Raw genomic sequence first — 27425 nt, 5'->3', positions numbered from 1 at the left:
TCCAGGACCTTCTGGCTTTCATGGTTTCCATAGAGAAGTCAGGTGTAAGTCTGATCGGTTTACCTTTATAAGTTACTTGGCCTTTTTCCTTTGCAGCTCTTAATATTCTTTCTTTAACCTGTGTATTTTGTGTTTTGATTATTATATGGCGAGGGGATGTTTTTCTTTGATCCAGTCTGTTTGGTGTTCTGTATGCTTCTTGAATATTCAAAGGACTATCTTTCTTTACGTTGGGAAAGTTTTCTTCCATAAATTAGTTAAAAATATTTTCTGGGCCTTTGAGCTGTGACTCTTCTCTTTCTTCTATTCCTATTATTCTTAGGTTTGGTCTTTTTATTGTGTCCCATATTTCCTGAATGTTTTGTGATGAGAATTTGTTGGCTTTGCTGTTTTCTTTGATCAGTGTGTTTATTTTCTCTATGGTGTCCTCAGAATCTGAGATTCTTTCTTCTATCTCTTGTATTCTATTGATTATGCTTGTTTCTGTAGGCTCTGCTCGTTGACCTAGATTTTCCATATCCAACTGGTCCTCAGTTTGTGTTTTCTTCCTTGCTTCTATTTCAGTTTTCAATTCTTGAACTGTTTCCATTACCTGTTTGATCTTTTTTTCTTGGTTTCCCAGGGTATCATGTATATATTTACTCATTTCTTCAAACTTTTTGTTATACTTCTCATCCATTTCTATAAGGGCATTTTTCACATGTTGTTTAAGGGACTCTATTGCTTTCATAAAGTCAATTTTTTCCACTTCTTCTGTGTTAGGGTGTTCAAGTCCTTCTGTTTTAAGATCATTGGGTTCTGGTGTTTTCATGTTGTTTTTCAGATTATTGGGTGAATTTTTGCCTTGGCGCCTGCCCATCTCCTCCTCTCAATGCTATCTAATGGGTCTTTTAAAACCGGATCAGGTTTCCCTGCTGGCCAGGGACTCCTCTTACAAAATGCCCTCGCTCTGTTTCCTGGCTCCTGCCGGGGGCCAAGATCCCTCTCACCCCTCAGAAGGGTCTTCAGGAACAGGACCCGGCTCCTCGTTTGCCAGGGACCTCGCCAACCAAAGGCCTACCTCCTTGATTTAATTGTAGTGGGGCGATCTGCTCTTGGAGTTGTGCGCCGCGCCAGCCCCCCTGGACCCCGCCGCCTGTGGCCTGCATCGTCTGCTGCCGCGCCCTCCCCTTTTGTTTTTGATTTCTTGAGACAGGTTCTATTTCTGTAGCCCTGGCTGTCCTGGAACTCACAGACAGCTACCCGCCTCTGCCTTTGCTTCCCGAGTGCTGCCATTAAAGCTCTCACCGGCCATGTCAGGACGGGGGTTTTCCTTTTTTGAGCACAGATAGAGTTCACACTACTGGGAATGTGTGAGCTTCCTGAGGAAAGAGTTTCAATTTTGAGAGATCTAAGTTAGAAACACCCAGACTTGGGAGTAAAATTAATAGGATCTGGGCTAGGGCAACAGGGTGAAGTCCATGGCAAACTTTAGAAGTTAAGTGGGTTCCAGAGAGAAGAAAGGATAATGTTCCCACCACAGACAGCAAGTGGCTTCACGTAGATGGAAGACGGTGACATCTGGGGCAGGAAAACACTTTTCCAAGGCAAGGAGAAGAAGAGAGCTGGAGAATGGGTTTTGGCAAGTTGGAATATCTGAGCCTTACTGTAGCCTCTGAGCTCCTATTGGGAAAAATCTCAGTGGCTATTCTTGGAAAGAGTCGGTACAGGCATAATTTTGTCCTATTTGTTTTAATAACATGTAAAGAAAAGCCTCTAGCACTTGTCTTTCTTGTTCTCCCATTTTCCAGATTAATGTTCAAGAGCAGCAGATATAGAGAGGCAGTGGTGGCAAACCCCCCTTGGATCCCAGCACTCCAGAGGCAGAGACAGTCAGATCTCTGTGAGTCCAGCCTGGTCTACATAGTGCGTTCCAGGACAGCCAGAGCTATGTAGAGAGGTCATGTCTCAAAAATTTTTTTAATTATTAAAAAAATCCAGAAGTAAGATTCACACAATTGTATTAGAATTAAGATGTGAACATGGTCTCATTCATATCCTTTTATTAAGCTATTTGCACATTTGCATGGGGCTTGGTGATAAGGGAGTTCTCCCTCCCACCACAGCACCCCGCCAGAGAAAAAGGTGGGCTTCAGCAAGTGCTGCACTGGCTAGGCTATACATCCCAGTGTAGGCTGATGGCATTGATGCCAGTGCTAGATCGGCCACTAATGAAGCGGAGGACGGTGTTGGGGTGCAAGGGAACGGCATTGAAACTTATGCCTGAGTCTTCTCCAAAAGTCAGCTTGCGGCCTTTGTCTGTCACGATGATCAGCTGCTTCACGAAAAACCTATATTTGCCAGACACCTGGATCATGGATTCCCCAGGGTGCAGAAAGATCTCCTCCAGGTCTCCGTGTTTGCCACCCACGTATTCGCTCCACACTGTGCCATAGCGAACTTGGAGACTGGGGGCAGGTGTGAGAAGAAAGAAGGAACACATTGGTTATCACAATCAAGACTGGGATGGATGGTAAGGTAGCTCAGCTGGTAAAGCTGCCTGCTGCCAATCCTAACAACCTAAGTTCAACCCCTAGGTCCATATGGTGGAGGGAGAGAACCCATTCCCAGAAGATTCCCTCCGGCTTCCACATTTACAAGGGGACACTTGAGCAATTCCACACATGCACACAAACATAAAATAAATGTATTATATATTTTACATATATCTTTTATATATTTAATATATATAATATCATTTATATATATATATATAGATCAAGTTTATTTAGTCTATATTTTGTATCTTTTTTTTTAAATTTTTTTCGAGACAGGGTTTCTGCGTAGCTTTTGGTTCCGGTCCTGGAACTAGCTCTTGTAGACCTGGCTGGCCTCGAACTCACAGAGATCCGCCTGCCTCTGCCTCCCGAGTGCTGGGATTAAAGGCATGCGCCACCACCGCCCGGTGTATATGTTGTATCTTGAACTGGTGACATGTTCTACAAGACACAAAGACTGTGTGAGCCCTAGGAGATCATGCAGAGAATCTCAGCTTCTCATTTTGCTAGCATATTGGCTCATGGTAAGTTACTAAGGTAAGTTTCTCAGAGTCACTCAGACAGCGAGTCTGAGCTTACCCCCAACACACACTTTAAAGAACCCTGAGGATTTCAGACACTGGAAAGTGTCCCAGGCGAATCAGCACTGCATCACAGTTCAGAACTTGGACTAAAAGGAAAAGCATTTGTCCCTGCAGGTGACGGAAAGTTCCAGCTAGAGGAAGGAATGGCACTATCCCAGGACAGGCAACAAGCAAAGATTAGGTTGCCCGAAAGAAACATTGAAAAGAGGTTTAGATCTCAGGTTTAGATCCAGCCCAGGTAATACGAGGCCCCTGAGGGTCCGGGGTTGTGACTTGCCAAGATCATGTGCACTAGGGGACTAAATAGCACATTCTGGACTTGGACTTGGGGTCTACATCACGTCACTGTGACTTACCCATTTAAGCAGGTGTGATCCAGAGTGAACGAGACTTTCCCAACCTAGTAAGAGCCTAGTAAAATCCCCCATCACAGAAACATGAAGACGCTCACCCAGTGATGTAAAGTGAGTTGGATCGGACACGGATGGCGGTGATGGGGCCGTCCAGCTGGTTGCCAGAATGGGAGAACCGTTTTCCTCCGTTACCACCATATTCCCCACTATAAGAGGACCTGGACTGAACTAGAGGAGAAAGAAAGGCTTGGAGGGACAAATACTCTGGGAGCTACCCTCATTTCCTCTGCCAACCCAAACCAGTGTCTGACAGCCCTGATGAGTTGCAGCTCACAGGCTGCCTTCTCGTGGTCCCATGGCCAGTTCTGGGGCATTTCACTTACTGGCATTGCCGAGGCCGAGGCACAAAGAAGGGCTAAAAGAATGACGGCCAACATTCTGAGGCTGCAGTGGGAAGAAGAGGGGAAAGGAGGGCTCATTCCTTTCTTTCCAACCTCATTCGCCTAGGCATTTCTTGCCGGAAATACAGACCCGTGTTCTGATGCTTCACCTCAGACCTAGCCCCAAGCCTAGAGGAAACGGCCGATGGACAGTCCCATTCCTTCCAGATCTATTCTAGGCCCGTAATCCCTCTGGTTCTTTCTGTTCTGACGGTAAGAGCCTAACTTCCCTGAAATCAGATGATTTATGGGCTATCTTAGGCACAGTTAAATCTTAGTGTCACCTACTCAGGTGGATCTCAGTGAGTTTAAGACCAGTCTGGTCTCCAAATCCAGTTCTAAGACAGCAGGGGCTATTCAGAGAAACCCTGTCTAGAAAAACAAAGCAAAAATAACTAACTAAATAAATCTTTAAAAAAAAAAAAAAGTAAGAACAGCAAGAGCTCGACCCTGAAGTGAGCTCTCCAGCCCCTTGTTTTTAAGATAGGGATTCACTGTGTAGCCCAGGTAGCTTAGAATTTGCACCATCTTGCCTCAGTATTCAAGTGCTGGTATTACAGGCATATGGTATTAGATCCAGGCTAGTAAGTGCTTTGTTTTATTGACGTCCCTACTTCCCACTTAAAGGCACAGAATGAAGGATTTAGGCCAGGGATTCTCAACCTGTGAGCCTCGACCCTTTGGGACTTAAAGGACCCTTTTACAGCAGTCTCTACAAACACATCAGGAAACATAGATATTAACATTATTATTCATAACAGTAGCAAAATCACAGGTATAAAGTAGAAATGAAACAACTTTATGGTATGGGTCACCACAACATGAAGAACTGTTTTAAAGGGCCCCAGCATTAGGAAGGTGGAGAAGCACAGTTTAGGCAGTTTGCCCCTCCTTTAACTGCTTGTTAATGCCAAAGCTTCAAATGAGGTCTAATTCTGAAGTCCACACATGAATTACCAGACCCCTTCTGTGTATACCGATGACATTTGGAGTCAAAGACAATGCTGGCTGGCAGCTCTCTGACCCCGATAAAGTCACTTAGCCACTCCAAACTTCATTTCTCTCTACAAAAATAATAACAGTAGGGGCTGAAGAGATGGATCAGCGGTTAAGAGCACTGACTACTCTTCCAGAGGACCTGGGTTCAATTCCCAGCACTCACATGGCAGCTCACAACTGTCTGAAAATGCAGTTCCACTAGATCTGACACCTTCACACCAATGCACATAAAATAAAGTTCAATAAAGCTTTAAAAAATAACAGTATTTATTACAGAAAACCCATCCAGACTAAAAATGTATATAAAACATTCAACATGGTGCCCTGCAAGTCTCAATGTCAGTTGTTGCTATTATGATTATTATTCTCTTTCTTGACACATTTTAATCTCAGCAGCTTGCTTCTACCCAGGATCCTAAGGGACTTCATACCCCAGATTCAGAAGGCACACTCAGCCTGAACCCTATCTGACTTCCTAAAGAATTCAACACACTTTTTTCTTCTTCTTTATTTCTTTGTAGACACATACAAGAAGAGGGCACCAGATCTCATTATAGATGGTTGTGAGCCATCATGTGGTTGCTAGGAATTGAACACAGGACCTCTGGAAGAGCAGCCAATGCTCTTAACCTCTGGGTCATCTCTCCAGCCCCCGGAATTCAACACACTTATGAGATACCCTTTTCCCTTGGTTTCTATGTCATCCATTTCCCTGACTGTTTTACTAGCTTTTGATTATTCCTTAGTTTAATGGTGTTAAATGTTTCTCCTATGTCCTACACCCTGTCAGCTTCTGTACTATTAGCATTTTGAGTTGTGTAATTCTTTGCTGTGGGGCTCACACTGCAGACTGTTCCACATACACCCACTAGAGTCCAGCAGCATTCTCTGTCTTTGTCTCCAAGTTGTAACAAGCAGAGCATGTCTCCAGACGCTTCCACGTGCTCACGGTGCACAAATGTCACCCCGGATGAGACAGCTCAGATTCACTTCACAGGCAACAGCCACCTTCTCTCAACACCAATTAATTACCTTCATTCTCATTTTAAACGAACATCTTCAAGCCGATGATGCCCTTTAGCCCCCTTATAGCAGAGAGCCGACTCCAATTCGCAGTTCCTCTGTCCAGTCTACCATCTACCTTCTCTAGGAAGGTTCTGAGGTGCCTCTAATTCCACCTGCACTAAACCTTCCCCACCTAGCTCCCTGCAACAGGTTCCTCACTAAGGCCTCAGACTCCAAACTAGGAATTTTAAACTGTCTTCTGTCTTACACATAATCATCAATACCTGACAGTTTTTCTTAATTTAAAATTTATTTAATATTATGTATGTCTGCGTACCACTGTTGTGGCTAGTTTTATGTCAGCTTGACACAAGCTAGAGTCATCTGAAAGGAGGGGACCTCAATTGAGAAAATTCCTCCATAGGCATCCATCTGTGGGCATTTTCTTAATTAGTGATTGATAGGCAGGACCCAGCCCATTCTGGGTGGCGCCATCCCTGGGCTGGTGGTCCTGGGGTCTATAAGAAAGCAGGCTGAGCGAGCCACGAAGAGCACCCAGTAGATAGCACCTCTCCAAGGCCTCTGCCTCTACACCAGCTCCTGTCTCCAGGTTGCAGCTCCTCTTCAGTTCCTGCCCTGAGTTCTCTCAGTGATGGGCTACAGTGTGGAAATGAAGCCAAATAACCCCTTTCTCCCTCAGCTTGCTTTTGGTCATGGAGCTTCATCACAGCTATGCTAACTCTTAGACAACCCCACATGTGCCTGGTGCCTGTGGAAGCCAGGAGAGGGGATCAGATCGTCTGAATTGCAGTTACAGATGGTTGTGGGCTCCCATTGGGTGTGCGGACCCAATCAGGACCCTCTGAAGGGCATACAACTTTCTCAGCTGCTGAGCCACCTCCCTAGCCTCTGCTCTTTCTTTCTAAATATTTATTTTGTTTTGTGAGAGTGGCTGCCTTGAGCTCCCAATCCCCCTGCCTCGGCCCCTGAATGTTAGGGGTACACCAGTGGTGGGCTCCAACTCATCTTCGAGTGTACGTACCCACACGTGTCTGTGGGAATGAATGGAGGTCAAATTTCAACCTCTGGTGTTTTCCAAGATGGGATGTAACTTAGGTCCTGTGATAAGTATTTTACCCGGCCAAGCTATCTTCCCAGGCCACACCTCTCTTCTAAGAAGAGAACAATGAATCAAAGAATTTTGGCCTTCTTTATGTCTAAATAACACTTTTTCTTTTGGTCCTTTTCATGGGTGAGTAAATCCTGCCCAGACTTTGAAACCTGCTTTGACCACCATTTACATATTTCTCTGTTTATGTGTATGAGAGTTTGGCCTGCTTGTATGTATTTCCACCGTGTACATGCCTGATGCCCTAGTATCCCCTGGAACTGGAGTTACTGAGAGGTGGGAGCCACCATGAGGTGCTGGGAACTGAACCCAGATCCTCTGGAAGAACAAGTACAACCCTAACTATCACTTTCTCTTTCTTTTTGTTTTTGTTTTTTTTTTTTCAAGACAAGGTTTCCCTCTGAGTAGGCCTGTCTGTCCTGGAACTCACTTTGTGGAACAAGCTGTCCTTGAACTAGAAGATTAGACTTCCTGTGTCTCCTGAGAGCTGGGATACAGATGTGGGCCACCACTGCTCCATGGAACTATCATTTGTTTTCAATAAAAAGCCTTCTTGAACTTGGTGGTGGTGAAGCATGCCTTTAATCCCAGCACTCAGGAAGCAGAGGCTGGCAGATCTCTGTGAGTTTGAGGCCAGCTTGGTCTACAGAACAAATTCCAAGACAGGCTCCAAAGCTAAATGGAGAAACCCTATCTCACAAAAAATACAAACAAAATAAAACATAACTAAATAAAATCCTTCTCAAAATACTGAAGGGTTTGTTTCAGCTTCTACACGTTTGTGCCTATCTACCATTGTTTTCATCGTATTACACTAGTTAATGAGTATAATGATCTGTTCTGTCCCTTTAAGAGACAAGCCATCAAGCCATGCCTACTCCCCTTTCCATCCCAGTCAGCTGAGGCAGGCAGATCTTCCTTCCTGTTTGCATCCTAAGTCTCTTCCTTTTCTGTCTCCCTCTCCACACTTCCCTCCTTTCCCTTCTGTTTCTACATTCTCTCTCTCTCTACTCTTCTCTCCTTTTTCCCCTTCCATAACCCACTGAATAAATATCCAGCCTCACTCTGCATGGCGTACCTATCCATGTCTCTGTCTCTCCTACTGCCATGTGTCTCCCTACCCTGGACCATCCCCCTTTGGAGACCTGTGGCATTGTCTCAGGGCCTGTTGCCCCAGCAGTCACTAGGGATCCTGCAGCATTTTACTTTTACAACGAGACTGCTTGAAAATGGTGTAGCCACCTCTAGGAAAGGAGCAGCATTCATTCAAACACTTCAATGTTCACTATGCACCAGACACAGGGGGTCTCAGCCTGTATTTGGGCCTGATCAAGGGAAGTGCATTGCCCAAGTGTGAATTTAGACACCTGTGGAGGTCCAAAGAGGCCAAAGGTCAGAGAGTTTGGGACTTGTTTGTAGTTCATTTTTGTGCCTCGAACTCAAACAAAGGTCCCACCTAGTTGTAAATCAAAGTTCTGCTCTCTGAAGGCTTATGTAAATGGGTGTGGCTAGTTGCCAGACCTGGTGCGTCTGATATAGGGAAGTACTTGGTCCCAATGTAAAACAAAAGTCTAAGGATCCAATTAAGTTCCAGTTCCCTTCACGGAAATAACTTCGGATTTCACCGAGGCAGTGGTTTGCCTGCAGAGTGTTTGGTCTAGGGCGTGAGTCAAGGGCGTGAGTGGTGAATGTACCTCGTGACGTGCAATTTGTATGTTAATGCCCACGCCTACCTTTTGAAATCAGGGGTATACTAACCAGTTGACAATTAAACATGGCGAATTTTCAGTACTCACTGAAATTCCCTCCTGATACTATGCTATTGTTTCTGCGTTTTATTATTTTCATTTGTGTCTTTGTATTCTTTACTATATTTCTAAATTCTCTTGCCTCCACTCTGGAAGAAAGGTATTTTTGTCGAGGCTGGCCCTGGACAGACCCCCCAGTACTGGCTAGTTGTGTCACCTTGGATTGAACAAACTACTTAGCTCATTATGTCTGTTTCCTCTTGTCCAAGTACAGGAGGCTGGTGAGCCTTAGAGGTTAAGAGAGTCTACTGCTCTTCCAGAGGAGCCGGGCTTGGTTCTCAGCACACATCAGGCAGCTCACAACACCTGTAACTCCAGCACTAGTGGACCCAACTCCCTCTTCTGGCCTCTGCAGGCATCCACACACAGGAGGGGCACACAAGATAAAAATAAAAAAGCAGCTACCATCTCGGATCTCTGTACAAACATTAAAGGATTCATTATAAATGCTTGCAGCTGTGCCTGGGGCGTGGCATTCTCCTTATGTCTGTCTCCCCCAAAGGCTGAGCAAACAGCAGTTGCAGACCAGAATTCGATCTAAAGAAACGAAAGACAGCTGGGCGATGGTGGCACATGCCTTTAATCCCAGCACTTGGGAGGCAGAGGCAGGCGAATCTTTGTGAGTTCGAGACCAGCCTGGTCTACAAGAGCTAGTTCCAGGAAGGCTCCAAAGCTACAGGGAAACGCTGTCTCTAACCCCCCCTTCCCCCCCCCCAAAAAAAGAAAGGAAAGACAGGCATATGCATATGCAAATCCACTTAGAAACGATTCTGAAATTCCTGACAGCCTTTCCAACATGAAAATAGCATCCAATTCCACGGCTAGAGGGAAGGTCACAGACTTTGATTTCTTTTTGCCGGAACAGATGCCTTCAAGCGCCCAGGCGAATCCCCTGAGATCCCTGGGGACCCAGACACCAGGTCTCTTCACTGCTCACTGCTCACAGATGAGGTGGCTGCCCAGCTTTACAGACGAAGCAAACAAAGTGTGCAGACGCTAGACGGGCACCGGAGCCCGGGCAGCGGGTCTCAAACGGGTTTAAGATGCCGAAGGCAGCGAGTGGAGGGCAGGGGCTTGCGGCGTCCACCCCCGCACTTTCGCTCCGCGCCCCCGCCCCCCGGATTCTTCGCGACAACCGCTACTCCGTAAACTGCACACAGCGACGCCTCGTCCTCCCGGCCCGCGCACCTGAATTGGCTTCCGCCATCTCCCGCCGCCTCGGCCTCGCCTTAGCCCCAGCGTCCACACGCCTGCGTTCTTTGGGACTGGCTGCTCTCTTTGGAATTACCCGGGTCCCGCCCCTCTCTCAGATTCGACCAATGACGACTTCTCACTTGCCTAAAGCCTCTGTTAAAACGCACAGCAATTCCACCTTCTCGGGCTCACTTAGGCTCCCTGAAAGCAACGTTTCCCAGGGACAGGCCCTGTAGTCTGTCACTAAGTGGTGCGCGCCCGAGGGTGCTGCACCTTCAGGATTTTGGATTTCCAGGCACGGAATTGGCAAAGTGCAGACTTTTCCTCCTCAGCTACGAGTCTGAGAGCCCTTGATTGCTTTTATCGTAACGTTCTCGGCGCTGAATATACTAGTTTTGCCTTTTGGAGCAGACGTGATCTTTATAGAGCCCTGGGCCGGAGTGACAGGGCAAAGGTTTCTCTGTGGTAACCTGAAATTGACACGCTTATCCCTTTTCTACTGTGGGAAATTACCCAACCCTGTTCTAGAAATTTGGGGTTGAAATGCGCCAGCTAACTGCATGCTTTTGGCTTCAGTTAAACTGTTTGTTTTACTTTTCCTTGCAACTGCCAACCTCCCGGGATGTCGTTTTTCTGTGGTTAAAAGCCTTAAAAGCTCCCTGAAAAATACATTTGAGGCTTCTCCGTGAGGAGTTTCTCTCCAAGCATTTGCGGATCGGCTTACTACAGATTCTCAACTCGGATTTTGGTCATGCTGGGTGGTCTTTAGTTTTCTATCCTGCAACACTGGAACTCACTAGGTAGAACAGGCTGGCCTCATAATCACAAAGATGTCCCTGCCTCTGCCTCTGCCTCTGCCAGATTAAATGACACCACCATGGCCTTCTGTTTCTGCATTTGTTTTTCAAGAAAAAAGCCCGATCTCTTCATCTCTTCAGTTCAAGACTAATCTGGACCTGGTCTACAAAGCTCCAAGAGCGCCAGGGCTACACAGAGACACCCTGTGACAAAAAAAAAAAAAAAAAAAAAAGTGGGAGGAGGAGAAGAAAAAGGCTTTCACTGCACCACCATTGCCTGGCCAGGATTTAGAAGCCCAACCTAGCAACTCATACCTTTAATCCCAGCACTCGGGACTCTGTGAGTTCTATGTCAGCCTGGTCCAACAGTGAGTTCCAGAGCATCCAAGGATACCCAGAGAAATTCAGTCTTGAAACAAAAATGAATAACAAAAGCCAAGATTTTGATTTATGGTCTATAAAGAACTTTTACAATGTATAAGTGTTGGTTATTTTTTATTTTGTGAGACAAAGTATCTTTATGTAGCCTTTCCTGTCCCAGAACTCACTATGTATACTAGGCTGAACTCAAACTCACAGAGACAGGTCTGCCTCTGCCTCCCTAGGGCTGGATTAAAGCCAGGATCAAAGTTCTATGCCACCATGCCCATCTCAATTTAAAGATATTGCTTGACGTTATTCACAGTTCTAGAATGGGACCACATTCCACACAGTAAAGAACTGATTGGTTATGGTCTGTTGACTTGAGGTTAACTGCATTACCGTGGCAACAGAAGCTGGGCTGTTCGGAATCTTGCTTATTACCTTTTTGTGAATTCTCGAATGGAAACTTTCTGTTTGATGTTGTAAAAACTTTTCATCATTCTGAATTTTTTGTTATTGTTATTGCTTGTTTTATTTTGTTTTTGTTTTTTGAGACAGGGTTTCTCTGTGTCCCAGGCTGGACTCACAGAGACCCGCTTAACTCCGTGTTGAGTGCTGGGCTTAAAGGTATGAACTGCAAGGTCTGGGCTTATTTCTTTCTTCCTTTCTCTCTCTCTTCTTCGGCTTCTTTCTTTCTTCCTTTCTCTCTTCTTCTTTTTCTTCTTCTTCCTCCTCCTCCTCCTCCTCCTCCTCCTCCTCCTCCTCCTCTTCCTCCTCCTTCTTCTTCTTATGCATCAGGGTCTCACTCAGTACCCCAGGGTGGACTGGATCTTACTATGTAGGCCAGATTTGCCTCACATTCTAAGCAACCGTACTGCCTTAGTCTTTCAATGCTAGGATTGCAGGTTTGAGCCATACTCCTGGCAAAAGAAAAGATTTTAAATGTTTTCACCTACAAGACACTATGCAAGCATAGATTTGCTTTCTTTTTTCTTCTTTTTTTATAGATTTATTTATTTATTATGTATACTTTGTACTATCTGCATGTATGCCTACAGACCAGAAGAGGGCGCCAGATATCATTACATATGGTCGTGAGCCACCATGTGGGTGCTGAGAATTGAACTCAGGACCTCTGGAAGAGCAGCCAGTGCTCTCAACCACTGAGCCATCTCTCCAGCCCCCAGATTTGCTTTCTTAATCATTCCATATTGTAAGTATATATCAAATCATTACACTGTACTGCATGTATAATTTGTATCTTTCAATATAAAAGCGCTTTTTTTGTGGGTGTTTTGTTTGTTTGTTTACTTCAAGACAGGGTCTCACTATGTTGCTGACTGTCCTGGAACTCTCTATAAAGACCAGGGTGGCCTCAGACTCACAGAGATATCTGCCTGTGAAGGCGTAAGTCATAAACAATGCCACACCAGTTTGGAATTATGATTAATAGGGTGGTATTTATTTAAAGGGGAAAAAACTTGCATATCACCATCAGCCCTCTGCGCAACCAGGAAGGGAGTCTAGTCACCTGCGGAGCAGGAAGTAAAGAGAGAGAGGAGAGGGAAGTGGTCACTTTTTAAAGAGAGAGAGACCATCCCCCAAAGGGCTGGTATCTCAGCAGCTATAGGCTGGAGTAACGGGAGGACCTCCTGCAACATGCCTGCTTCTGCTTTCTGAGTGCTGGGCTTGAAGGCGTGTGCTATTATACCCAGCGCGAGAGAAAGACGTCATGCGGCAGAGCACACGTGAAGGGGTTTTTTTTAGGGGTAAGGGGATGGGAAAGGGGACAGAGACAGGGGAGACTGGGCTCTGGGGAAAGGAGGGAGAGTCAGAAGGAGAACCTGAGAGAAGCAGAGCAGGAAACAGAGACATATTCATATTTTAGCCAGACATGGGTGGCACTTGGGAAGCAGAGGCAGGCAGATATCAGTGAGTTCGAGGTCAGCCTGGTCTACAAGAGCTAGTTTCAGGAGAGGCTTTAGGTACAGAGAAACCTTGTCTTGAAAACCAAACCAAAACAAAACAGATTTATTTATTTATTCCTCCAGAACATAATATTTTTTTGCTTGTTTGAGGACTTTATGCAGTGCATCCCAATCACACTCATTTCCTATCCTCCCAGGTCCACCCTCGCACCCCCATACCCCTGTCCTAAGTTCACCAAGTCCAGTTTGTGCTGTCCATAAACTCATTGAGCATGGTCAACTCCCAGTGGCCAGTTCTTGAACACATCTGAGTCCCATGTTGTTCCCTTGTGCTCCACCCACCAGAAATCATCAGTTATAAAGAGCTACACTTTATCACATTTTAAAGGATTTACTTCAGTGACCTCCTGTCTAGAATTTCTTGTAGACAGATGTTTTTCTCCCGACTGCCCTTTCCCAAATATCTGGCAGCCGCTTCCCAAATAATTGACTCAGAGGCTGAATATGAATTATAAATGCCTTGCCAATAGCTCAGGCTCGTTACTAGCTAACTTACACTTAAATTAACCCATATTTCTATATTCATCTCCACATGGTGGTACCTTTGTTAGCATGGCACATTCATCTTCTGCTTCTTCTCTGTTTGTTTGGCGTCTCCTGACTCCACCCTTCTCCTTCCCAGCATCCTTACTTTGGCTGCTCCACCTGTACTTCCTGCCTGGCTACTGGACAGTCAGTGTTTTATTAAACCAATTCGAGTGACAAATCTTTACAGTTTACAACAGGATAATTCCACAACATTCTCTTTTTCTTTTGGAAGTGGTGTGGGGTGGGGTGGGAGATTGTCACAGATGCCTTCAATGTCTCTGATTCTCAGTTATGAGTCCTCAGTCATGAATACCACTGTAAATGAAGTTACCTTGCCTGTTATGGGCAAGCATCAGCGCAGACTACAGCGTGTTTTTATTGTTGCCTTTTTTTTTAAATATTTATTTATTTATTATGTATACAATATTCTGTCTGTGTGTATGTCTGCAGGCCAGAAGAGGGCACCAGACCTCATTACAGATGGTTGTGAGCCACCATGTGGGTGCTGGGAATTGAACTCAGGACCTTTGGAAGAGCAGGCAATACTCTTAACCACTGAGCCATCTCTCCAGCCCCTATTGTTGCCTTTTAAAGACAAGGTCTCTCATTGTGGCATTGGCTGTCTTGGAAGTCACTGTGTAGACCAGGCTGGCCTCAGATTCACGGATATCTGCCTGACTATGCCTCTCCAGCCCTGGGATTAAAGACAATCTCCACCATGCTAAGTATTATATTTTATTTTATGTGAATGAATATTTTCCCTGCATGTCTGTCTGGGCACTACATGTGTACCAGAAGCGGGTATCAGATCTCTTGGAACTGGAATTAAGATTGTGAGCCGGCCAGTGGTGGTGGAACACGCCTTTAATACCATCACTTGGGAGGCAACAGAAGGAGGACTCTGTGAGTTCAAGGCCAGCCTGGTCTACGGAGAGAGTTCCAGGACAGCCAGGACTGTTCCACAGAGAAACCTTGTTTCTACACACCCCCACCTCTACCCCAAACCATGAAAAGATTGTGGGCTACCAGTTGAGTGTTTTGAGTACAGGGAGTTGAATCAAGGTCCTCTGCAAGAGCAACCTGCTCCACCTTTTCCCTTCCCTCCAAACTGTCTCCCAAACACTGCTAAAACTTTTTTTAAAAAATATATGGAAATTCTTGTTGTTCTTCTTCTTCTTTTGTTTTGTTTTTGTTTTTGAGACACAGGTTCTCTGTGGCTTTTTGCTTGTCCTGGAACTAGCTCTTGTAGACCAGGCTGGCCTCAATCTCACAGAGATCCTCTTGCCTCTGCCTCCAAAGTGCTGGAATTAAAGGCGTGTGCCACTACAACCACCTGGCTAATGGAAATTCTTCATACACGTGTCTTTTGCCAAAAAAAAAAAAAGTTAAGAATGCTGGTTGTGAAAGTGAGAGGGTCAGAGGTCAAATCTCCTCCATAGAGTCAGGTGTGGCCATTGGAATGCCTGCAGCTTCAGCATTGGGGAGTTCTCTGGGCAGAGAGCCCAGCCAAAATAGTGAACATCAGGCTCAATGAGAGACCCTATCTCTAAACAAGGTGGCATGTGACAGAAGACACAATGATGACAGTGATCTCCCCATGCACACACGTGCGCAAGTGTGTGTTCCTGTACATACACAATGCACACAAAAAAGAAAGAAAAAAGAAAAAAGATAAGAAAAGTTCAAAAAGGTGGAGAGCAACAGAAGATATATGATATCAACATCTATGTATTACACGTGATATCAACATCTATTACATGTGATATTAACATCTGTCCATTACATGTGATATCAACATCTATCTATTACATGTGATATCAACATCTATCTATTACATGTGATGTCATCATCTAGCCTCCACACAGGTGAGCACACACTCATCACACACATGCACATACTCATTACATGTCATTACATGTACTCACACACACACCATAGACTATATCCCTACTCCACATCGCATACTTTAAAGGGGTGAATTTCATGCTATGTAATATACATATAAATAAAAGACAATGACATAATCTCCTTCATGTAACTGTTTGAAGGAACTGTTTGGGGAAATGGCTCTTTGATAGAATGTTCACCTAGCATGTATGAAGCCACAGTATTATATAAATGGGACGTGGTAGCATACTTCTGGAACCCAGACTTCATTAGCTCCATGCTGCTACCCATTAAACCTGTTAGTGTTGTAGAACTCAGAACTGGGATCCGAAGAATTATTTTCAAAGTAACGTTCTATCTTTGCTGAATTTATCTAGTGGTCCATATTCTCACCAACCCCTTATATTCATGAATGCCCACAGTGGAAAGCTCCCCTCTTGCCCCTTTATCTATTTATTCATGCATTGAGGTTTCTGGGACAGTGTCTCACTGTATCCAGGATTAACCTGTAGCACGAATAATAAAAACCCAGAGACAGGTATTGGGGTCCAAGCTGAAGATCAGAAAAGCAAAGCAGCCATTCACTAGAGACCTTTTGCCTCTACCAGATCTTCAGACTGAGTGTGCGAGATCCCGACTCTGAATCCTCAGACTCCACACTCCACTGAGTCCTGTCTCTTCCCTTTCTATTCCTCTCTCTGCCCAGCCATAACGTTCCTATCTCCATCTTCCCAGTGCTGGCATTAAAGGTGTGTGACTCCCAAGCCCTGGGATTCAAGGTGTGAGCCACCATCACCTGGATCTGTTTCTGGATGGATCTTGTGTAGCCCAGGGTAGACTTGCACTCACAGAGATCTGTCTGCCTCTGTCTCCCAAATCCTGGGATTAAAGGTGTGTGCCACCACTTCCTGGCCTCTAGCTTTGCATTCTGATCTTCAGGCAAGCGTTATTTATAAAAATACAAATAAAATATCCTAACACTAACCTGGAATTCACTCTGTTCCCCAGGCTAGCCTTAAACTTGTGGCAATCCTTTTGCCTTCTGAAGCCTCTTAGGGTCTTACTATGTATAACTGTTGGCCTTGAACTCACTATGTAGACCAGGCTAGCCTAGTCTCTCAAGTTCTGGAGACCACCACCATGGCTCACTTAGGGTTTCCCCTTTTGTTTTTGATTTCTTGAGATAGGGTCTTTTTCTGTAGCCCTGGAACTCACAGACAGCTACCCGCCTCTGCTTTTGCTTCCCGAGTGCTGCCATTAAAGCTGTCACCGGCCATGTCAGGACGGGGGTTTTCCTTTTTTGAGCACAGATAGAGTTCACACTACTGGGAATGTGTGAGCTTCCTGAGGAAAGAGTCTCAATTTTGAGAGATCTAAATTAGAAACACCCAGACTTGTGAGTAAAATTAATAGGATCTGGGCTAGGGCAACAGGGTGAAGTCCATGGCAAACTTTAGAAGTTAAGTGGATTCCAGAAAGAAGAAAGGGTAATGTTCCCACCACAGACAGCAAGTGGCTTCACGTAGATGGAAGACGGTGACATCTGGGGCAGGAAAACACTTTTCCAAGGCAAGGAGAAGAAGAGAGCTGGAGAGTGGGTTTTGGCAAGTTGGAATATCTGAGCCTTACTGTAGCCTCTGAGCTCCTATTGGGAAAAATCTCAGTGGCTATTCTTGGAAAGAGTCGGTACAGGCATAATTTTGTCTTATTTGTTTTAATAACATGTAAAGAAAAGCCTCTATCACTTGTCTTTCTTGTTCTCCCATTTTCCAGATTAATGTTCAAGAGCAGCAGATATAGAGAGGCAGTGGTGGCAAACCCCCCTTGGATCCCAGCACTCCAGAGGCAGAGACAGTCAGATCTCTGTGAGTCCAGCCTGGTCTACATAGTGCGTTCCAGGACAGCCAGAGCTATGTAGAGAGGTCATGTCTCAAATTTTAAAAAACAAAAATTATTAAAAAAATCCAGAAGTAAGATTCACACAATTGTATTAGAATTAAGATGTGAACACTGTCTCAGTCATATCCTTTTATTAAGCTATTTGCACATTTGCATGGGTCTTAGTGATAAGGAAGTTCTCACTCCCACCACAGCACCCCGCCAGAGAGAAAGGTGGGCTTCAGCAAGTGCTGCACTGGCTAGGGTAGACATCCCAGTGTAGGCTGATGGCATCGAGGGCCGCGCCGGATCGGCCACTAATGAAGCGGAGGACGGTGTTGGGGTGCAAGGGAACAGCATTGAAACTCGTGCCTGAGTCTTTTCCAAAAGGCAGGTAGCGGCCTTTGTCTGTCACGAAGATCAGCTGCTTCACATAATATCTGTATTTGCCAGACACCTGGATCACGGATTCCCCGGGGTGCAGAAAGATCTCCTCCTGGTCTCCCAGCTTGCTACCCACGTATTCGCTCCACACTGTGCCATAACGCACTTGGATACTGGGGGCAGGTGTGAGAAGGAAGAAGGAACACATTGGTTATCACAATCAAGACTGGGATGGATGGTAAGGTAGATCAGCTGGTAAAGCTGCCTGCTGCCAATCCTAACAACCTAAGTTCAACCCCTAGGTCCATATGGTGGAGGGAGAGAACCCATTCCCTCTGGCTTCCACATGTACAAGGGGACACTTGAGCAATTCCACACATGCGCACAAACATAAAATAAATGTGTTATATATTTTATATATTTCATTTATATATTTAATATATTATTTATAATATCATTTATATATATAGATCAAGTCTTCTTAGTCTATATGTTGTATCTTGAACTGGTGACATGTTCTACAAGACACAAAGACTGTGTGAGCCCTAGGAGATCATGCAAGGAATCTCAGCTTCTCATTTTGCTAGCATATTGGCTCATGGTAAGTTACTAAGGTAAGTTTCTCAGAGTCACTCAGACAGTGAGTCTGAGCTTACCCCCAACACACACTTTAAAGAAGCCTGAGGATTTCAGACACTGGAGAGTGTCCCAGGCGAATCAGCACCGCGTCACAGTTCAGAACTTGGACTAAAAGGAAAAGCATTTGTCCCTGCAGGTGACGGAAAGTTCCAGCTAGAGGAAGGAATGGAACTATCCCAGGACAGACAACAAGCAAAGATTAGGTTGCCTGAAAGAAACATTGAAAAGAGGTTTAGATCCAGCCCAGGTAATACGAGGCCCCTGAGGGTCCGGGGTTGTGACTTGCCAAGATCATGTGCACTAGGGGACTAAATAGCACATTCTGGACTTGGACTCGGGGTCCACACCACGTCACTGTGACTTACCCATTTAAACAGGTGTGATCCAGAGTGAACGAGACTTTCCCAACCTAGTAAGAGCCTAGTAAAATCCCACATCACAGATACAAGAAGACGCTCACCCAGTAATGTAAAGTGAGTTGGATCGGACACGGATGGCGGTGATGGGGCCGTCCAGCTGGTTGCCAGAATGAGAGAACCGCTTTCCTCCTTTGCCTCCATATTCCCCACTGTAGGAGGAGGACCTGGACTGAACTAGAGGAGAAAAAAAGGCTTGGAGGGACAAATACTCTGGAAGCCACCCTCATTTCCGCTGCCACCCCAAACCAGTGTCTGACAGCCCTGATGAGTTGCAGCTCACAGGCTGCCTTCTCGTGGTCCCATGGCCAGTTCTGGGGCATTTCACTTACTGGCATTGCCGGAGGCCGAAGCACAAAGAAGGGCTAAGAGAATGATGGCGAACATTCTGAGGCTGCAGTGGGAAGAAGAGGGGAAAGGAGGGCTCATTCCTTTCTTTCCAACTTCATTTGCCCAGGCATCCCTTGCCTGGAATACAGACCCGTATTGTTCTGATGCTTCACCTCAGATCTAGCCTCAAGCCTAGAGAAAACTGCCAATGGACAGTTCCGTTCCTTCCAGATCTTTTCTAAGCCCCTAATCCCTCTGGTTCTCCCTGTTCTGACTTTCCTGAAATCGGATGGTTTATGAGCTCAGGCATGGCTAATCTTGAGCGTCACCCTACTCCTAAATGAAGGCGAAGAACACCTGTGAGGCCTCTGCGGCCCCTCCGGAGCAAAGGAGGCAGTAGAAGATGGTGCACCAACACCAGCGTCCAAGGAGCCCTCCCTGGTGGAGCCAAGAGGCTGAGAGGTTTCAGGAGGCGCTTGCCCGAGCTCGGACAACAGGTCCCAGGCAACTTCTCCATGTTTGACAACTGTCTCCACCAGCTAAATCTGCTCAGATCCACTCCCTTAGCCAAAACCAGATATCCTTGCACCCCAAAATAGCTTACATCCAGGAGCTGCTGCCCTGCTCAGGTCTCCCCTGCTACAGTCCAGGCATTGTGTTTTCCAGCTCAGATTTGAATACCCACCCCCATCCCCCTGTACCAACTCACCTTTCCCTTAGCAACTTCAGGTGCAGATCTTCTAGAAATTCCCAGGCCTTTATACCAGGTCCTGGCCCTCCCCCTCTTCTTTACCATGTGAACCTCACCTGCTGAGCAAACATGACCAGCCTCTTGGGGTCAGGTGTCAAGCAGGGTCTGGAACATCTTATCCTGCCTCTCCCCAAGGGTTACAGGTGGCAAGGTGGGGTCCACTCTAGATACAGTGAAGATTTGTAAAGAGACAGAACAAATTTGTTTAAAGTCCAGCTGAAGGATGGGAAAAGCAGCTCATTTCTCAAGAGTGCAATTAATGCAGACGTGGTGGCTCGTGTTAGCAAGGTCTGGGCTGGGGTGGGAGGTGGGATGGGGTGGGGCTGAAGCAAGAAGATTGTGACTGGGCTGGGCTACAATTGGAGACTCTGTCTGAAAACTCAAGCAAATGAGAATGCCATCCAAGAGGCCTGGAGGGAGGTTCTCCCTACCCTAAACCATCTGTTAGTGCTCTTGCCTGAGACCTGCCTTCTGCTGGGTAAATGTTGCCCTCTTCAGTCATTTGTAATATACCTTCTCCCAGAATACAAAACCACCTTCAACACTGAGCAGTACCAAATATTTGCCTTACAATTTTTCTCTATTTGTTGACATCTCATTATGAAAAAGTCACCCATAGAGTTTAAACATTTATATAGTGAACAGCTATATCACAGTCTGCCGTGACCAACATTTTGCTGGGCTGGGTTGTCTGTTCTCTGTGCCTACATCCATCCATCCTTAGTCCAGACCCTTCTCAAGACATTTCTCTCTGAGAAGGGGAACTTGGGGCTGTAGGTGTGCTCTAAATCTGTGGGTTCCCCATCTCTTCCTTCAGACACAGTCAGCCCAAAGGGCGTGTGGGAAGCTGAGAGTATACAAGTCCTCCTCTGTGAGGAGTTCTGGACTTAGAACCTCAGGACCTCTAGGTACCGCGGTGGTAGACCACCAGAGCGAATTGCCCCTCTCCTTCAGCCTGAAACAGCACCAGAAGCAGTGCTGTAGATTTCTCCTCTCTAGGTTCTTTCCTTCCAGGACTGATTCCCTTTTTGATCTAAAGTCCCTAGAACTGACCACGAGTCCTAGTGCTTGCCCTGTTAGACTGGCCCTTTGATCCCTCCGCATCGTCAGGACTATCCTGGTAGAGAGGATGGAGCCTAGGGAGGGGCTAGAATAAGCAGTAACAACAACCTTAACAACCCACAGCAGTCAGACACTCAGACCGTCCGCCCCTTTCCTCGCAGGCTTACCATCTGGGACTGGAGACTCATCCCAGATAGCACAGGTGTCCTGCCCTGAGGAGCCGGAAATAGGGCAGGGCTGCTGGGCGACAGCTCCCAGGAACAGAGCCAGACAGCCACCATGATTCCAGTTCTCCCTCCTTTCCTTTTTACCAAGTTCGAGATAAGCACAGAACATTGGCTCCATTCCCATTGTTCTCCTATGTCCACTGCACTCCCTGCGTTTCTGTCTCAGTTCTTATGTCTGGATGTTTCCCCGCATTTCTTACTCTGAGGTTCTTTTTTTATAGTCTTTCTTTTCCCCTAGACATAATGAATAGCCCATGCCTTCCAAAGCCATTTGCTACGGCAGGGTACTGGCATTTCTCCTTTTCCTCTGCCCTCTTGATAAAGACTCACTCAACCTATGTTGGAGGCCCCATTTGTCGGAGAGGTAGCAGGAGCGCCAAGAGCGCACCTCAGAGACCTTCTTCTCTCCCAGTGAGAAGAACTGCACAAATGGACGCTACCATAAAATATGTCAAAGCTATGAAGCGGTAAGGCAGAGTGAGAGCATGGAGGGCACTAGGGAAGCAAGGAAGCAAAGACCTAGGAGGCATCTCTGCTCGAGAGAAGGGGAAGACTGGCATGAGGAAGAGAAAGGTAGGTATTGGGGTGACTGCTGATCCAGACGGAAGTGTCAAAGCTCTGGGTGGTGAGTGTGAGAATCTGGAAGAGCAAGGAGGGTGGGATGAGGGGTAGTCTGCAAAGGAGGCCAGCAGGAGGTGATGTCTCAGCGGCAGCTGGTGGCAGCTGGTGCAGTGGTGGCAGCTGGTGCAGGCCTGGGAAGTAGGGGTTAGGAATTTGGCTGCTACACTGTGAGGAGTCTTTTTAGTCGGAACTGTGAAGAAATAAATGCTCTCTGGATTTTGTAAAGTGGAAGGCAGAATGGGTCAAGTAAAGGCAGAAACGGGGTGCATAGGAAAAGTGGCATGACCCTCCCATTTCACGCAATCCTCTCCCCTCTCCTGAACTGCCACAGAGATGGCAGTCTCTCCAAGAGAACGGGCCTCGTCCCCTTGGTGCAAACTCAGACCCCATGGTAGGGATCTGCCTCCCCACTCTATTGGAAGTAAAAATAGTGAATTTAGTTCAAAAATGTTAATTGGCTTTTATTTGCAATCCAAGGAACAGGCAACACTTCGTTTTTTCATCAAACAGGAGAAGCGGTCCACCAAGCGGAGCCTGAGGCAAGATGGGGAAAGTTAAGGGGATCAGAAAGGGAAGAGTGCCTCCCACTCTTGGATCTACCATACATTTCTCATTGGCCAAGAGTCAAGAATCTTGATGCATTTGATCAAATCTCACAAGTTCCTAGGAGCTACATACTCTCTTTTCTTAGAAGTATCACAAACAGGGTTATTAAATCAGCTATCCAGAAACAAACAAACAAAATAAACAGCTAACCAGTCATGTCCTGTGTAGAGTAAGGATTCTTTGACCTTTAAATATCTAGACTATATTCTTTGAAGAATACAACCTAAATACCACTACTGTTTATTTGTTTTTTTTTTATATTTTAACTGTGTTTGTTTGTATGTGTGTGTGTGTGTGTGTGTGTGTGTGTGTGTGTGTTTGTCTGTCTGACTAGTGCATATGTGTGGTACGTGCACTGAGCAGGCTTGTGCAGAGACTGAAGTGGGACCTTGTACCAGACTTTTCCATCAGGACCATCGGTTCCCCAAAGACATGAAGACTTTTTATTAATTATAAGAACTTGGCTGATAGCTTAGTCTTATTTCTAACTAGCTCTTATAACTTAACTCTTATCTTTTAATCTACGTTGTTTTATGTGACTTGGTTATTTTTACTTGTACTGCCAATGCTGCTCACTCTGCACCCCCGGCGTCTCTGCCTTCTTCTTCCCAGCATCCTCTCTGCCCTGGAAACCCTGCCTAGCTATTACCATTCAGCTTTTTATTAAACTAATCAGAGCGACACATCTTCACAGTGCACAAAGAGATTGTTCCACAATGGGACATTCAGCGTCTTCCTTCTCTCTTTCTGCCTTGGTCACCTTGAGACAGTACCTCTCACTGAACGGGACGCTCACCATTTTGGCTAGGTTGGCTGACCAGGCAGGCTTTCAGGATCTGTCTGTGTCTGTCTTCCATCTCTTGGTTACAGGCACATGTGGCCATGCCCACGCCTAGCTCCTGTGGTCATTCCTACGGCATTTACATGTGTACTTCTCTTTAAGCCTGCACTCTGTTCTCTGGACTTGCAGTCTTCGTTTAAAAAAACTCCAACTTTGTTTCATTCTGACTTGGCTTGAACTTGTCTCCTGCAGCATAAGTCAAGGTTCTGACTACACCAGCATAGGGGTCTTGGAGGACAATGTCAGGCTTCATACAGAGCTCACAATGTTGAGTTACCTCATTCACTGCCAGTGATTTCTATTTTGTTTTTAGTTTTCAAATTCAGGGTTTTTGAGACAGGGTCTCATGGGGACTAGGCTGGTCTCAAACTCAGTATGAGGATGACCATGAACCCCTAGCACCCCATCTCTAATTCCCAAGTGTGGGGATTTTATGAGCATGCACCACTGTGCCCAACTTCTTTGGCATACTCTCTAGGATCCTTGTGAGTATGTCAGTGAGCTTTTCTGACTGCTGAGTACTTGGCCAGTTTATTCTGAGTTTTGTTTCCAGAGACCACCTAGTGTTTTTTTGTTTTTTTTTTTTTTTTTTTTTTGGTTTTTTTTTTTTTTGGTTTTTTCGAGACAGGGTTTCTCTGTGGTTTTGGAGCCTGTCCTGGAACTACGTCTTGTAGACCAGGCTGGTCTCGAACTCCCAGAGATCCGCCTGCCTCTGCCTCCCGAGTGCTGGGATTAAAGGTGTGCGCCACCACCGCCCGGCCCACCTAGTGTTTAATAGATTATGGGTGCTGAAACTGGCATCAATTGACTGAATTTTCATCCCTTCCAGGTTTAGATGGAACAATGACATCTGTCAGAGAAGACATCTCTGTAAAAACTGACCCATCTTAAGCTGCTTTGTTTCTTTCTTTGTTTCTTCCCTCCCTCTCTCCCTCCTTCCCTCCTTCCCTCCCTCCCTCCCTCCCTCCCTCCCTCCCTCCCTCCCTCTCTTTTGTCTCTCTCTCTCTTTCTTTTGTGTGGTGGTTTGAAAAGAAAATGGCCCCCAAAGGGAGTGTCACTATTAGGAGATGTGGTCTTGTTGGAGGAAATGTGCCACTGTTGGGGGCGGGCTTTGAGATCTCTTTGGTTTAAGTTTCCCTTAGTGTGACAGTCGACTTCCTGTTGCCTCTGAGTCAAGATCTAGGACTCTCAGCTCCAGTGCCCCATCTGCCTGCTCCCTGCCATGTCCCCACCATGATAATAATGACTGAACCTCTGAAACTATAGTCAAGCCCCCTCAATGAATTGTTCTCATTTATAAGGTCATGGTGTTTCTTCACAGCAATAAAAACCCAAGGTAAGACAGTTTGTTTTGTTTTTTTTTTCAAGAGAGGGTTTCTCTGTATGGTGTTGGCTATTCTGAAACTAGATCTGTAGACCAGGCTGGCCACAGACTCACAGGTTGCCCAGCCTTGGCCTCCTGAGTGCTTGGGTTAAAAATGTGAGTCACCACACCTGACCTAGTGTGTCTTTTAAAATGACTGTAGAGAAACGATGTGGTCCATTTGCTTAGAGGTCCCCACACACACTGGAGCCTCAGGGACTCCCAGAGTCTCTCCAGGTAGAACAGAGCAGCCAGGGCAGCGATGTAGCTCTCCTGGGAGGAATGAAGATGTTTTAAAGGGATGCTTATCCCCACCTTCTGATTATCAAATCGTTCAAACTGCTACCCTAGGAACTGGAATTTCCCTAAGACTCTTGAGCTGAGAGAAAGAGAAAAAAAATACCGAAGCTTGGTGCCAGCAGAAGGAGGAGCTTGTTTCCAGAAAGAGGTTCCATTCAGCTTGTCAGACCATCCTAACCAAGAGAGTGGAACCCACACCGTAGTAACAATGACAACGGAAGAGACCACACCTTGGCCAGGACTGCCTAGTTATGCACGTCTCTTGCCTTTGATGTAAACCTAAATTTGATGTCAGCATCCAGAAGAAGGACTTAGGGAGTCATCTCTTCATTTCTCTTCTCAGTACGTTGTCTTAGAATAAAGCTCTTTTCTCCACTGCTCAATATTGTGGTTTGCTTCATATTCATTTTTATAAAAGTTGTAGTTTACTTATACACTAATTCTTAGTTTGTTTATTTATGTACAAGTGTTTTTCCTGCATGTATGAATACGCACCGTGTGAGCACCTGGTGCTTGAGGAGGTCAGGAGAGGGTGTCTGATACCTCAGAACTGGAGTTTTGCTTGTGAGCTATTATGTGGGTGCTGGGAATTGAACCTGGGTCCTCTAGAAGAGCAGCCAGTGCTTTAAGTGCTAAGCTCTCATTAGTTGAGGATGATGACTGAGCCTAGCCAAACAGGCTACAAGGACCCAGGCTTGGACCCTGAGAAGTCTGGCCCCGGGGATGTCCGGAGAGGAAGAGGAAAGAGGCAGTGGCTCAAAGGTGTTGGTGTCTTGAGTTTCTTCTGAGTTTTCCTTTTCTTCTTTCCCTTTTGTTGTAGAAACACAGGTAGGTGAATCTCTGAGTTGGAGGCCAGCCCGGTCTACAGAGCTAGTTCCAGGACAGCCAGGAGTGCTACACAGAGAAACCCTGTCTCGAAAAACCACCATCACCACCACTACCACCTAATGGAGAAATCAACTAGCCCCCAACCTAAGGATCCTGAGTCCAGTGACTTCTTCCTGCTAAGTAATCTCAAATCCCTAGAGCATTTTAACTTAGATTCCACATAATCACACTTGGTTTACCCTACTTACAGGGTGCCTTCCTCTGTATCCCATTGTATCCTAACTCTCAATAGCTGTTTGACTGTGCATGGACTAACCCTGGTACTGTGGTAACTCTCAACACACTTGGACAATGCTGGCTCTAGGATTTAGAGATTGTTCTCACCTGCACACATTAGCTGAAGAACTGGTCTCTAGCTTCAAGAGAAGAGTTTGCTTCAGTATGTAGATGATATGATTTGTAGCCCCACAAATGACACTCTGGAATCAGTAGAATTAACATTGTAACCCTTCTAGAAAATGTAGTCCTCTGAGCAGCTCCACAGAAGGCTCAACTTTCCCCACAGTTGGTAAAACGGGCAGGGCTGACTGTAACTCAGGGTCATGGGTGGAAAAAAGGAAGCCACCTGAAAAGCAGAACCAGTGGGGGCTGGAGAGATGGCTCAGAGGTTGAGAGTGCTTGCTGCTCTTCCAGGGGGTCTAAGTTCCTTTCCCAGTGTCCACGTGGGGTGGCTCACAAGCTCCTGTAACTCCAGCTCCAGGGCTGATACCTTCTTCTGGGATCCAAGGACACCTGTGTATATGCATCTACTCACATGTACATTAGACACTCACACGCACACACACACAGACACACACACACAGACACACACACAGATACACACACACTCACACGCACACACACGCACGCACACACACAGACACACACACTCTCACACGCACACACACACACAGACACACACACAGACACGCACACACACGCATGCACACACACACACAGACACACACAGACACACTCACACGCACACACACACACACACAGACACACACACACACACACAAATGTAAACTTAAAAAAAAAAGATCACTGAATTAGTTACCTGTTTCATTGCTGCAACAAAATAGCGGATAAAAGCAACATAAAGAAGGGAGGAAGTAATTTGGCTTACAGTCCCAGGAGATACCTTCTCTCATGCAGGGAAAGTAGGAATGTAGGAATGTTCTTATTGTGTCCACAGTCAGGAGGCAGAGAGCGATGAATGAATGAATGCTGGTGCTTAGTTCTTTTTATATCTACCTACCTACCCATCCATCCATCCACCTACCTACCTATCTACCTAGCTACCCACATATCTATCTATCTATCTATCTATCTATCTATCTATCTATCTATCTATCTATCATCTATCTGTCTGTCTGTCTGTCTATCTATCTTGCGTACATGTATATGCCACAGCATATAGAAATTTGTTCTCTCCATTTACAGTGTGAACCTCAGGGAAATCAAACTTGAGTTGTCAGAATTGGTGGTAGACATCATCTTGCCCAACCCAGTTGCTGCTCGGTTC

General features: G+C 45.9%; 2 protein-coding genes across 2 annotated transcripts; both read right to left on the bottom strand.

The window, feature by feature from the left end:
- Positions 1-2020: 2020 nt before the first annotated feature.
- On the bottom strand, positions 2021-10367 carry LOC121457863 (zymogen granule membrane protein 16-like). Its single transcript, XM_041666914.1, has 3 exons — positions 10044-10367; positions 3573-3702; positions 2021-2447 (listed from the first exon to the last, which is right to left on the bottom strand). Exons 1-3 carry the CDS (start codon positions 10060-10062, stop codon positions 2156-2158), a joined length of 441 nt encoding a protein of 146 aa, XP_041522848.1. The 5' UTR covers positions 10063-10367; the 3' UTR covers positions 2021-2155.
- A 7260-nt stretch (positions 10368-17627) lies between these two features.
- On the bottom strand, positions 17628-19989 carry LOC121457903 (zymogen granule membrane protein 16). The gene is made up of 4 exons (XM_041666974.1): positions 19969-19989; positions 19262-19323; positions 18974-19106; positions 17628-18047 (listed from the first exon to the last, which is right to left on the bottom strand). Exons 2-4 carry the CDS (start codon positions 19314-19316, stop codon positions 17732-17734), a joined length of 504 nt encoding a protein of 167 aa, XP_041522908.1. The 5' UTR covers positions 19317-19323; positions 19969-19989; the 3' UTR covers positions 17628-17731.
- Between the last annotated feature and the right edge of the window lie 7436 nt (positions 19990-27425).

This window comes from Microtus oregoni, unplaced genomic scaffold (genome assembly GCF_018167655.1).
Source record: "Microtus oregoni isolate MIOR12 unplaced genomic scaffold, Mior012 000016F_ref0000370, whole genome shotgun sequence".
NCBI classification, from domain to species: domain Eukaryota; kingdom Metazoa; phylum Chordata; class Mammalia; order Rodentia; family Cricetidae; genus Microtus; species Microtus oregoni.
The sequence above is the reverse complement of the archived record's forward strand: the minus strand, read 5'-3'. Positions and strand labels throughout refer to the sequence as shown.

Excerpts from the sequence above, each read along its gene's own strand:
- LOC121457903 (XM_041666974.1), bottom strand. The coding sequence starts at position 19,316 with ATGTTCGCCATCATTCTCTTAGCCCTTCTTTGTGCTTCGGCCTCCGGC. Across the intron at positions 19,107-19,261 it reads TTCGGCCTCCGGCAATGCCA|TTCAGTCCAGGTCCTCCTCC; the intron begins GTAAGTGAAATG and ends TTTCTCCTCTAG. Across the intron at positions 18,048-18,973 it reads AACTCACTTTACATTACTGG|TATCCAAGTGCGTTATGGCA; the intron begins GTGAGCGTCTTC and ends ACCTGCCCCCAG.
- LOC121457863 (XM_041666914.1), bottom strand. Across the intron at positions 2,448-3,572 it reads AACTCACTTTACATCACTGG|TCTCCAAGTTCGCTATGGCA; the intron begins GTGAGCGTCTTC and ends ACCTGCCCCCAG.